The sequence below is a fragment of the Nyctereutes procyonoides genome, unplaced genomic scaffold, assembly GCF_905146905.1.
Source record: "Nyctereutes procyonoides isolate TBG_1078 unplaced genomic scaffold, NYPRO_anot_genome, whole genome shotgun sequence".
NCBI lineage: Eukaryota > Metazoa > Chordata > Mammalia > Carnivora > Canidae > Nyctereutes > Nyctereutes procyonoides.
In genome coordinates this window covers 22,612,918-22,626,084 of record NW_026575139.1, presented here as the reverse complement: position 1 = coordinate 22,626,084, position 13,167 = coordinate 22,612,918, and the positions used below count along the sequence as shown (strand labels likewise).

At 56.2% G+C, this 13,167-nt stretch overlaps 1 protein-coding gene across 1 annotated transcript; it reads right to left on the bottom strand.

Moving 5' to 3' along the window:
- Positions 1-879: 879 nt before the first annotated feature.
- On the bottom strand, positions 880-10,376 carry ZDHHC22 (zinc finger DHHC-type palmitoyltransferase 22). The gene is made up of 3 exons (XM_055304142.1): positions 10,168-10,376; positions 7,499-8,038; positions 880-2,564 (listed from the first exon to the last, which is right to left on the bottom strand). Exons 2-3 carry the CDS (start codon positions 8,022-8,024, stop codon positions 2,299-2,301), a joined length of 792 nt encoding a protein of 263 aa, XP_055160117.1. The 5' UTR covers positions 8,025-8,038; positions 10,168-10,376; the 3' UTR covers positions 880-2,298.
- Between the last annotated feature and the right edge of the window lie 2,791 nt (positions 10,377-13,167).

Sequence of the window (13,167 nt, the reverse complement as noted above, 5' to 3'; positions counted from 1 at the left end):
GACTCCTCCAGCCAGCCAGCCTGGGCTCCTCTTCAGCCTTCTCTGCAAATATCCTTCCTCTCCAAGTGACCTGCCCTGCTGACACCAACATGGCAGAAGAATCATTTTTCAAGTGGTGGGAGTCAGTGCATCGGGGCAGTGACAAGATGCCCCTGACAGCAGAGATCTTGTTGCCTTGTTCATCAATTTTTGTTTGTTTCAAGTTTTTATTTAAATTCCAGTTAGTTAACACCAAGTGTAATATTAGTTTCAGGAGTAGAGGTTAGTGACTCATCACTTACATATAACACCCAGTGCTCATCACAACAAGTGTGTCTTGTTCATCATTGTATACCAGTGCCTGGAAGAGACTTGGCATATAGTTGGCACTCAATAAATATATGTAGGATGGATGGATGGATGGATGAATGAATAAATAGATATGGGAGGGAGTGTGAGCCAGTGATGCTATTACCACATTAGACCTATAAGGGGCATGAAGGCAGGACCAAAGTAAAGTCCTCCCCAACTCTGCTCAAGATCTCAGGGTGTTGTGTGGCGATGCTTGGAGTTGCTGTGGCCACCAGTTGGACACTGTAGGCTGTGGACTTCAGCCCTGCTGCCTGCATGTATGGCAGACTGACTTTGGTATACAGTCAGAAGGGGTACTTGTGTTGTCCCCACTCCTGAATATTTCCCAGAGATTTGATCCTCTGGGTCCTAGAACATACAGCAGTGTCCCCATCGAACCAATTAGATAAGCAGAGATGGTCTCACAACTGCACCCCTACATTTTGGTCTCCCCCGTTCCCAAGCTTCAACTCCCCCAACCTCACCTCTCAGAGCTGAGCATGACCTTTCAGCTCTTCCCACCCCTGCCCCCACCTGCCCCGACACTGCTCCATCTCCCTTTCCTCAAATGCCAACCTCCTCAACCAGCATTAATACCTAGGTTGTCCTGTCTATCCAGAGACTCCCTCTTCAGTGGCTAAGTAGGATCCTGAAAGTTTGCATCATGATTTTCAGGCTTCTCCATGCCTGCTCCCCCCTTCCTGAAAGCAAATAATTCACAGGCATCTCTATAATCTTGCCTCTGGACCAGGCAATCACAAAGAGGACACCAGAATCTTGGGGGTGGGAAAGGATCTTTTGTTTCTTGACCCTATGCAGAAATTCTTTCCATGGCATGCCTGCCAGATGACTGGCCAGTCCCTGCTGGAATACCTCCAGTGAGGCACTCTTTGCCTCCCCAGGCAGCCATTCAAACACTGAACAGCTTTAGCTGCTAGAATGTCCTTCAGAAATGAACCCACTCGCTCTTCTCATTCTTGTTCCTCAAATATCCCACTGCCCAACCTCTGTGTGGCCTCTCCCCTTCCCTCCCCTAAGCATTCTGTTTTCACAACAAAACTCCTCCTCTTCATCTCTCTCTCTCTCTCTCTCTCTCTCTCTCTCTCACACACACACACACACACACACACACACATCCCCTTCGGTATGGTTATGCAGTCTCATGCTTCTCTCATTTATCAGTACTTCTTTCCTTCTTCCTTGCCTCCCCAGAATGTAGAAAAGACCCAGGGGCTAGAGATCAAGAAGGGAAAGCTGGAAGAATGCCAGGGAAAGGAAGCATCCAGGCAGGTCCCAGATTGGGCTGAGGTGGCTAGCCGGAGCAGGCTTGGCAGGGGACAGCACCTAGAAATCCCTGGCCATTGGTTGCTGTCTCCCAGAGAAAAGGCCTTGGCACTTGGCGTTGGAGCAGTAAACTACTGAGTTTCCCTTCCACTGCTCACAATTCCACAGGGAGGATAAGAACACACCCCTCCTTTCTCACCTCACTATTAGTTGGCAGAGCCAACTTGGCTACCTCTTACACATGATAACTTTAAACATTTTTGCCAGCCTCTAGGCCCCAGAGAGCATCCTACCAACAGCAAGAATCCACTCTCCAATCCTAACATGGGTCTGAGAGAAGAGCTCTAGCTGATAGCAGTGATGACATGAGACATAGGAAAGGGTGGATGAACCAGGCAGAGGGGGAAAGCAGGGGCCTCCTAACAGTTGGCTGGCTCCTGGGAGCCTAGCAATGGCTGGGGGTGGGGGTGAGGTGAGGCATTTTTCCTGCTTGCCACGATCCACCAGCCAACACTGTTCTCTTACATGCCACAGACCAGGGGCGGATGCTAGAACCTTACCAGCTCAAGGTTGTATCGGGTCATGGGTGGAGACAAAAGTGCCATGGTCTTATGTTCAGGAGGAGTCAAGACACACACACACACACACACACACGCACACACACAGAAATGATGGGAATGCCTGCTACTTGTCGCGCTGCTTGGAGCTCTCACCTCCAACATTGAACATGGGGACCAGCAGGCCCAGCAGCCACCTCTTGCCGAAGACCTCCTGTAAGTTCTTGCGCCAGGGCCGGGCCCTCACCGCCACCCCCTTCCGCACCTGGTGGCGGGTCTGTCCGCGGAGGATCAACAGCAGCTGATGGCAGCAGAAGCCGGCGCAGGCCAGGCCGATGGCAAACCAGAGGTAGAGCATGAGGATGACGAACATTTCAGAACCGAGGACAGCTCCTGTGGGGGGGGGGAGAGGGGGACACACCAGAATCGCTTTACACCCAGGCCATGTACTCAACTGCGACCCGGGCTGTGCGTTCCGCTAGGGAGAGCGGGAGATTAATGGAACTGAAGCTGTATTTTGTAGCAATCTCCGCGCTGCAGCGAGGGACAGGAAGGATGAACTAGTTGACCTAAGTTTTTTCGTGGTGTGGATGGCTCCAGAGGGGAGAGGGGAGGACTGGGGGCGGTGAGCAGAAGAAAAGGAAGCTTCTCTGGGCAGTGCCTAGCCGCTGATGTTTCCTCAGAGTCCGGGACGCCGCCGAATGCCTCTGCCTTCTCTGTGTGGTCTGGAAACAGGGAGATGTTTTCTCAGGAGGTGAGGCGGGTGAGCTGAGGATGCTAGAGAGGGAGCTGGCTCCCCGGGCAGTTGCCTTGACTGCAGCGCCATCTTCCTATGGAGCTGGGAGCACTGGCTGGGAGGTCTCCAGAAAGTGACAGCATGATGGAGAACAGGGCCTAGTCATCAAGAAGAATAAGTCACAAGCTCCAAGGGCAGCGCAGAGCGTTGAGTTGGAGAATAATTCAGTCATTAATGTTAACAAGAGGACAGTGTGGCCACTAGAGCATTTGGCCAGAGTTGTCCTGCCTGTCAGAGCTTGCTAAGGCTGGAAGAGGTCCCCAAGGTCATCAATCCAGCTCCCTGCCTTGGGCAGGACCTCTCCAAACCCCTCCAAATCGGCACTTTTATTATTGCTTTTAAACCCACTGAGTGGGCAGCCCCGGTGGCGCAGTGGTTTGGCGCTGCCTGCAGCCTGGGGTGTGATCCTGGAGGCCCGGGATCGAGTCCCGCGTCAGGCTCCCTGCATGGAGCCTGCTTCTCCCTCTCCGTCTGCCTGTGTCTCTGCCTCTCTCTCTCTCTGTCTATGAATAAATAAATAAAATCTTTTAAAAAAATTTAAACCCACTGAGTAAGAGATCCCGCACCCTTCTTCAGATCTGGGGTGGTCAGTCCATGCTAGCTTGAATCTCTCAGCTCTGTGGTCTCATACACGTTTCTGAATCTCTCTTAGTTGCAGTTTTGCTCATCTGTAAAATGCTCATCTGTAGAATGATTCCATAGGATTCTAGTAATCCCTGCATGATTCAGGGAAATGATGTACAATGTGGCTAGCATTCTGGTTCATAGTGCGATGTTCCCTGCTGAGGGTCATTCACAGATGAGACTACATCCAAGAAGGGCTCACGTTTAACTCTTAAGACCACCAAGCTTTCTCCTTCTTTCCAGGACTTGAAGACTGGATAAGCTGCAGCCATGGTAGAGACCCCCAGCTTAACTTGCCCAGCGGGAGGGTGGTGGTCCACCAGGGAACTCAAAAGCCTTCCTTAGCCCCTCTCTCCCTGCACGACAAGTCCACCACCACCCCTTCCAATGAGATGAAGGTTCCTGCTCCAGAGACATCACCTTATAACCTATTCTGCCTCTGCGAATCTCAACCAAATCCCTCTTCTCTAGCCTCCCCTGGCCCCACCCACCTCCTCTCTGGTCTCTCCAGGCCCCTCAAGGGTTTGGCTTTTACAACTTGTCCGATCTGAGCAGCGGTGGACTCAGCAGCCAGGAGGATATGGACCAGATTCAGGTTTTCTCATTAGCAGCCTCCTTTTGCCCCCAGCCCTGGGAGCTTTGATGGCACGTTTCTCTTTGCAAAACCAGAGACAAGTAAGTCCAGCTGCCCAGGGGATGGAAAGCTCATTCCAGCTGGCGTTTTCAGCAGCCCCTCAGCTGGCATGAGGGTGGCAGTGGGACAGCTTGCATAGGCCAGTTCCATCCCTCTGACCCATTTCTTCCTTGTCAGCATAGATTAGCTCAGGCAGCCACGTGCAGGATGAGGGATCCTGGGACTGCTCTTTGGGCTCCGGGAATGCTGACAGGCAAAGATGGCCCTCTAGCTGGGACGTGAGAACATCAGATCTGTCAATTGTAGGGCCTGCCTTGCAACTCAGCTGCACGGATAAACCTGGGCTGATGGAAGCTGTTTTCCATAGGCTTTTTTCTGGCACTAAATCAAGACATGCGGAAAAGACCTTGTGGCCTTTTCCTGGCCCCTTGCAGCAGCTACAAAAGGCTATTCTGGGGACCTGCTTTCCCTTGAAGTGTTTGAAGTTGCTCAGCCTGGCTGCCTCAGCTCCTTTGAATTATTTAATAATAGTTCTGCTTCTTTTAGAAAAATCACAGAATTCTCCTGAAAGGCCTGAACGGTCACACGATCCAATCCTTCCACCTCTCCTTCCTACCAGGCATCTGTAACACCTTTGACAGATTGTCACCCAGCATCTTTAATAGACATCCAGGGACAAGAACCTCCCTCCCTCCCAAAGTGGCTCATTCATCAAGAAGCAGCTTCAGAGGCAGCTCCAGGGAGGCCATGCGGTGCAGCGGAAAGAGGATGAGCTAGCTCTAAGGGGCTAGCAGCCCTGAGTCTCCATCTCGGGTTAGAGTCACACTAGTCATGTTGGTTTAGAAGCAACTTAACCTTGCTGAGCCTTTGGTTCCTGAGCCTTTAAAATGGATATGATGGTACTTACCTCACAGACTTGTTGTGGGGATTGAATGAAAGAAAACCTGCCTTGCTATGCTGGCACTTCTGACTCGGGGCAGTACCGCAGCTGTGGACAGCTCAATCTGTTAAACAGCTTGTCCCTTCCTATTGCCTCCTGTCCACCTGCCCTCCTGAGCAGATGAGAGAGGGTGTGCCCACAGCCCTTTGGGCTGAGAATTAGAGAGGAGATAGGAAGGGAGAAGCCGAAGGGGTGAGTTGCAGGGAGTGAGAAGGGCTGGCCCAGGGCGGGAAGAAAGGTCAGCGAAGGAGGAGGATGGATAGATGGATGAAATGGGAGAGTTGGAGATTAGAAATCTTGGCCTCCTCTCCCCGGTGGGTATGAGGAGTTTGGAAAAGGGGGCGGGACTCACCCTGCTGCTGCACCAGGGATCTGGGCCCCAAGGTAGGTACTGACTGGTTCTGTTCCCCCCGCCCAGATCAAAGCAAGAGCTCCTCTTCCTTTCTGTCCTGTCTCCAAAACCTAGCACATATGGACAAGCCTCAAGCCCAGGCTTATCTCAAATCAAACCATTTCAAGATCCTTCCTTTGGAACCATTCATTTTGATATGATGAAGCTACTTGGAAAAGAAAGTGTAATCAGGCTCTCTCTGGCTCTCCTCATCCCTCCACCTGCCTGTGCTCACACTCCACCCCCTGGCCCGCCCACCTACCCACCCCCGTCCTGGTTATTTTGGTCCTAGCAGTCTCCTGTGCCCATGCCAGGATCCAGAAGGCCCCAAAGCTCTGAGTTCTGGGCCGAACTCAGCCATCAGCCCTCAAGGCAACCCTACAGCTGGGACGGCTGGGGCCTTCCTACGCTTCGGAGTTCCCACTCTGATGGCGCAACAGTTCTACTCCTGCGAAGGACCAGGATGCAGTCCCAACAAAGACCAACATGATGGCTTCCCTCAGAGTGGAGCAGAACTTTTGTGAGTGGCCAGCCCAGGCACATCAAGACAGTCTTGGGCTCCCAATGGAAATAGCCATGTCTTTCTTTGTCCCTGAAAAGTCCGTAGGTGAAGAAACATGCTAGATTCCCTGTGCTGCTAGGGGTTGTTTCAAGACCTGGGGTTGAGGGAGGCACAGAGGCTGCTGGTTGGTAGTAGTAAGATCCTGGGCAAGCTGTTTTATCCCATCTGAGCCTCAGTGTCTTCATCTGAGAGATGGAGATAACAATCTCATGCACACTCATGCGTGCATGCTACCAACTATAAGAGCCAAGTCAGCTGGAGTCAAAAGCCAGGGTAGGGATGGAATGGAAGGAAATGAGGTAGGGGCAAATTTCAAGTCCAGGTAAAGTGGTAAGAACTGCCACCAGGAGCCAGATCCCTCTAGGCCAGGAATCAAAGAGCTCTCCCTGAGATACACCATATCAAATACAGACCCCACAGGGTGCTCAGCTGAGTGCTAGTGGGAAGGCCCACATGCCTGGCTCCTGTAAGTGTGAGAGCCTCCCGGAGTGTCAAATCCCATGCCAGTCCCATAGCTCTGTGATGTGAACATGGAACCATTCAACATGGCACATCTCCAGCAGCAGGTGCCCTTTGCTCCAAGCCATCTCTAGGCTAAAAAGCAGCCTGGTAGGGACAAACACATGGGCAAGAGTGCAGGGCTTAGCCTCCTGCTGGCTTACTGTGCTTGGTTGGCAAGACCTTTGGAAGGCAAATCCTTGGGGGAATATGTGAGCAGGACTGGAGTCTAGGCAGAGGAAGGTCATAGCATGGGCTACATGGAGGGATGGCTAGCACAAGCTGCATGGAGGGATGATCAGCACCCAGTCCTGTCTGGCAGAGAGTGAGTGTATTGCCTGGGTCACCAGGAGATTCTATGCGCAAATGGTTAGTGGCAAGCAAGGAGGGGACGATGAATGAGAACTGGGGGTGAAGAGCAAGGTGGTCAGGTAAAATACAGTATGCCCAGTTAACTTGAATTTCAGATAGATAACAGAATTTTTATTTTTTTAAAGATTTATTTACTTTAGAGAGAGCACCCTGGGTGGATGGGTGGGGGGAGTGGCAGAAGGAGAGGATCATCAAGCAGACTCCTCACTCTGCATGGAACTGGAAGCAGGGCTCGCTCTCACAACCCTGAGATCACGACTTGAGCCAAAACAAGAATCCGCAGCTTAACCTACTGAGCCACCCAGGTGCCTCGATAACAGAATTTTTAAAATCTAGGTATGCCCCATGCAATAGTTAGGACATACTTATTACTAAGAAGTCATGCATTGTTCATCCACCCTTCCGATTTAACTGGGCATCCTGTGTTTTTCTTTGCTGAACGTGGCAAACTTGGGGTAGGGGTGGAGGGTCCCTGCGTGGGGCCCAACCTGCCTGCCGAGGCCCACTCACCGGAGAAGAACTGGCTGATGGAGGTGGGAAGGAGCGTGAGGAAGGCCAGGGGGTGGGCGAAGGAGGTGGAAAGGGCCGCGGAGATGTAGGCCACGCCGGCCACCATGGAGTAGAGGCAGGCAAGGGAGGTGTAGAGGCAGAACAGGACGAAGTTGCGCATGTTCCTGCCGCCGATGCAGTTGCCCGTGAAGAAACAGTGATGGTCGTGCCTCAGGGTGACTCTGGCGCACACTCGGCAGAAGTGGGTGCTGGGTGGGGGGCACGGGGCCCTCCTGGCCGGGGGCCCCTGGCAGGCGTCCAGGTCTTCGGGGGAGTTCTGGATGACCAGGACGTAATTGCCCAGGGCATTGGTGGAGAGGAACAGGAAGAGCGCCCCGTGGAGCAGCGCGGGAGGGAAGAGGCGGGCGGTGGCGGGGTCCTGGCGCATGCTGGGCAGGAAGAGGAAGAGCTGCAGCGCCAAGGTCACCAGGGAGATGCACAGGAAGTAGGCGGGGGCCACCACGTTGAGCAGCCTCAGGGCCAGCATCCTCGATTACATTCCTAAGGGGCCCAGGGTGAGAGGAAGACTCACTGCGGTGTCCAGGGGGGTGCAGTCTGGCCGTCCCACCCCACCCAAATCCAACCCCCCCACCCCTGTCCCTTGGATCAGCCCTCTCCTCTTCCCTAACCCGAGACCAAGCAGGTGTGATACCCTGACTGAAAGTGCCTCTGGGTGCGTGCGGGGGGGGGGGGGGGCAGGCCCTACCTCGGGGTGCCCGCTCCCTTGGTTTCTGAACATCTGAGCGACCTCTGGGGTCAGGCACAAGGAAGGCGAGGCCCGGCCTTATTTGCTCTCTGGAGGGGATGAGGGGCATGGGGCTGGGGCTCTGCTCCTCTATGGCAGAGGAAAGGAGCCCAGGTTTGGGATTTCTCCTTCAGACTCCCTTGGAGGAGAAAGCAAAGAATTTGGGGTGGACCAGAGAGAAATGACCTTTTGGAAGTCCTGCCTCACCTCCTTTTCTCTGGCCCTCTGACCCACCCCACCCCCACCCAATCCTGGGCAATACCCAAGGACCACACCCTTCACCCAAGGCTCTTTGGAGGTATTCCTGTGCTTGTAGGTCCCTGGTGTGTGTGTGTGGGGCGGGGGTGCTGAGTGGAGGGTGTTCTGTGTATGACGGTGTAAGCTGTGTGCGCCTGGCTATCTGTTTGTGTGTGCATATATCTGTATTACACACGCAGCCGCTGCCACCTGGCTTTAAAAAAAAAATCAATTACAACAATCGATACATTCACACGGGCGCTCAGGCAGCGGGTGAGCTGGGGGGGGGGGCGCAGCCGGAATACCTGTGTCAGCGGGTCCCGGTCCGCCCATCTCTCCGTCGCTGGCTGCCCTGGCTCTTTCTTGGCAAAGAGCGTTCTCATTTGAAGCGACGAAATGTAAACCCCCCAGCGCGCCCTCCCCCCATCCTCCTGGAGCGAGAAACCCAAACAACCCCGATGGCGCCGAAACCCTTTCGGTGCCAACGAGCCCGCCCCGCGCGAAGGAGGGGATGGGACGCTCGCCGGCCTGCACCCGGCGGACCCGCACCCCCCTGCACCCGGCGGCCCGCACCCCCCTGCACCCGGCGGCCCGCACCCCCGCCGCATCCCCCCTGCACCCCGCGGCCCGCACCCGGCGGACCCGCACCCCCCTGCACCCGGCGGACCCGCACCCCCTGCACCCGGCGGCCCGCACCCCCTGCACCCGGCGGACCCGCACCCCCTGCACCCGGCGGCCCGCACCCCCGCCGCATCCCCCCTGCACCCCGCGGCCCGCACCCGGCGGACCCGCCGCATCCCCCCTGCACCCCGCGGCCCGCACCCCCGCCGCATCCCCCCTGCACCCGGCGGCCCGCACCCCCCTGCACCCGGCGGCCCGCACCCCCGCCGCATCCCCCCACCACGCCCCCCGGCCCCCACCGCCCTGGTTGCTCCCCAGCTTCGGACGCCGCCGGGAAATGGGATTCCCAGCGCCCGAGAGAACTTTTCCGGGGGCTGAGGAGTCGGCGAGCCCCGGGCGCCAAGAAAAGTTCTGGGAAGGCGGCTGCACCGCGGCCGGGCGGAAGCGACGAGGCCTGGGCGGTCCCGCGGGGGCGGCCGACCACCTGGGGGTCCCCTCGCAGGTGCCAGGGCGCCCCGGGGGCCTGCGGCGCGGCGGGGGCTCGGGCTGTGGGCGGCGGGGCTCGGCCGGACTCGCGGGGAGGCGGTCGCCGGGGCCGGCTGCGGGGCGCCCGGGGGCTGCGGGGCTGCGGGGCTGCGGGGGCGGCGCTGCCCACCCGGGGGAGCCCTGGGCTCCGCGCTCGGGCGAAGCGAGTGTCTTCCCCGCGCCGGTCGCCAGGGGGGCGCGGGAGCAGCCTCCAGATGCGCCGGGGAAGGCGGCGCGGGGCCGGGGCCGGGGCCGGGCCGGGCCGGGGGCGGGGGCGGGGGGCGCTCGGCGGGCGGGCCCCGCACCCGAGCGCCCAGCGCCGAGCCCCCCGGGCGGCCCGGGGGCGCGGGGAGCCGCCCGCTCGGCGCCCGCGGCGGAGGGCGGCCCGGCCCGGAGCCCCAGCGAGGCAGGCGGCGCGGGCGGCCGCGGTCCCCGGCCACCGCCTCCCGGACGCCGGGAAGCCGCCCCGCGCCGCCGCAGAGGGCTGGGGAAGCGAACTCACCGGGCTCGGGCCGCCGACCGGAGGAGCCCTGGACGCCGGCGCTCGCCCTGCCCGAGGCTGCAAAGTTGTGGGCTCGGCCCCGCCGGCTCGCAGCCTCCGCGCGCTCCGCTCCGGGGACTGGGCAGGTAGCGGGGATGCGGGGAGGAGGGAGCGGGCAGCTGCCGTCCTCCCACTGGGGCGCCGGCGAGTGGGGGCCAGGCGGCGGCGGGGACGGCCGCCGGGCACCCCTCAACCCGCCAGCCCCCCTCCCGTCCTGGGGGCGGCGCTCTGGCCACCCCTCTCCGCCCCGAGCACCGGCGCCCCCCTTCCTCTCCGCGGGAGCCGGCTGGGGCGCCCCGCCTGACCCCCCCCCACCGGGGGTCTGCATGGAGCGCCGAGGTGCACGTCCTGGCCCTCGTCTGCTCCCCCACCCCCCACCCCCTGCCTCGGAAGTGGGGGAGCCTAGGGGGGCGAGAGCTGAGCCTGCCTGGGGGCAACACCCATAAAGCCCAGCGTCCTTGTGCACCCAGGGGTTGAGAGCCCCAACTCTGGAGCCTGTCCGCCTGGGTCTCCATATCCGCCATTCACCGCGGTGTGATCTTCAGATTCCAGTTTCCTCATCTGTAAAACAGAGATGTAAGGATTGCGCGACGACCCAGGTAAAGCCCTTAAACGGGCCCGCCCCTGGTAAGCACTATTTGAGTATGAGTTCATAATTGGTGACACTGTTTGCTGGGCTCTTGCTCTGTACCAGGCAGGGTGCTAAGCCTTGAGCAGAAGCCGGCTTGGTTAACCCTCGCAAGCAGAAGTTCAGTCATCCCATTGTATGGATGAGGAGGTTGAGGCACAGAGAAACTAAGTCGCATGGCCAGCGTCATCCCGGGACGTGACGGAGCCTGGATTCCAACTAAGGCACAGGCTCTCGGCCTCTGTACAGCCAGAATCACCCTGAGACCCAGGGGGAGCTCTGATTTGGGAGAAGGGAAGACAACAGAAGGATTTATCCAGACACAGTGCTTGAACCAGGAGCTCCTGCCTGGAGCCCCATCCCCACCTCCCTGTTCCAGTCCTTCCCTTTCCTGCCTCCACTATTCTGAGGTGGGTACTGAGAGGCACAGGAGAAAGAGGGCCAGAGGGCAGAGACACTTGGCCAGTGTGCGTCAGTGGGGACGGGGAGGAAGCAGAGAAAGCTTTAGAGACACTGCAGGAATAATGGTGCCACCACTACCTCAATTTCCTGGCTGTCATAGCTCACTCATCTGGCCTATTCCTATTATGTTGGGGAAGGCTAACATCATAAATAAGTGTTTATTGCTTCCTCATCTGGTTGATTAAAACAAGGGCAATCCCTGAACATGAGCACCATATGCTTAGCAGCTCAGCCTATAGTTTTGAGCCATCAGTTGTTGTTTTCTCTGTATTTTATCAGAATACATCAAAATAAAAAGGGGGCCCGGAAACCTTTCCATGTCCTCAAAGGGTTCTACATGTAAGCAAAAGAACAGCTTGCAAAGGGGCTGCATTCTGAGAATCTGGTAGCTCTGTGACTCCAGTGGCTACAGGGCAGACACAGGGATGCACAAATGGCCTTTTTCCCTTTAGAGCTGCTTTGTGTCACAATCATGGCTGTCTGGGCCCTCTTCGGTAAGCTCTGCGGGCCTCCAGCACTGACTGGGGAGGGAGGGAGCGAGCCTGGAGAGCGTCATTTGGGCTATATTGATTGAAGATCTCCATTCCCTAAATACCTTGAGAGTCGGGCAGTATTTCTAATTTTATTTTGCATATGGGTGTGTGGTGGGAAGGTGTGCATCTGGATATGTGTGTGTGTGTGTGTGTGTGTGTGTGTGTGTGTGTGTGAGGGGAGGGAGAGAGAGAAGCTAAATGAACGTGGGAAGATGGCAGTGGGGGAAGGGAATATTCAGCCAGGAAAGAGTCTGGCTGTGGAAACGCAAATGGACAAGACCAATTACTTAGAAATATAGTTTATCAACTGGAGAGGACATTAAAGCTTCAGAGCTAGAGCTAGTATTTTCTCAGTAGCCCCCCCCACCTCCCCTCCCCACCCATATCACTTAGTGAACTGAGTAAGAGCAAGTACAACTGAATGTTGTTTTGTTTTTCTAAACAAAATTCTAAAATTGGTGCTTATCCCTGACAAAATCAATAGGGAGGTCAATTTGAAAACTTCACCTGGATTCTGGACCCCTCAGAATTAAACAGACTAGGAACGAACATTTTATTGCTACTTACCAGCTGTGGGCCCTGGAGCAGGTCACTTAACCTCTCTGTTCTCAGCCTTCTCATCCCTAAAATGGGGTGAAGATGTTACCTCGTGGTGATGATGATCAAATGGGATAATGTTATTCAAGCACCTCTGTCCTGGCAGGAGGTGGGACAGTGTTAGCTCCTTCCTCCTAGCTCCCTTCTGGGCCCTTATCTTTACCCACAAGAACATCTTGCCTTTCCAGCTGAAGCAAGAGCTCCTGGGCTATGCTGGAAATATTTTGGGGTCCCTTCCATATCTCCTAACAGGATGATTTGCCCAGCAGAGACCCTGAATACTAGTGTGTTGACTAATGAGTTGACAGTGGTCTCTCTCAGAGAGGAAAAGCGATGTTCCAAGGTCCTTAAAATGTCTGGTAAGGGCACAGCCACCATTGATCTTGCATCCTGCCACTACCCACCCCAACTAGAGTCTCATCCTCCATAAACAGCATCAGAAAATAATTTATAAGCTACACTCCTCATTGCCCTTGTCATATTTTCTTATAGTTAAGCCATGACTGTACCTGCAGGCGGTCCCAAGAGAACAAGAGCACAGACAGGCATCTGATTGCTGCCGAGCACTTTCCCAGATATATGTGCCATAAATCTTGCTATTTGGTGCTATTCTTTGAATAAAATAAATTCCCTCCCAAGAGGCAGTCTTTCCATTTTGCCTTAAAGTGTTGTGTACCGAGAGAGGAACTCTATGCAGCAAGCAGCTTCTCCCTTGGGTGGGGAATCCCACACACATGTCTC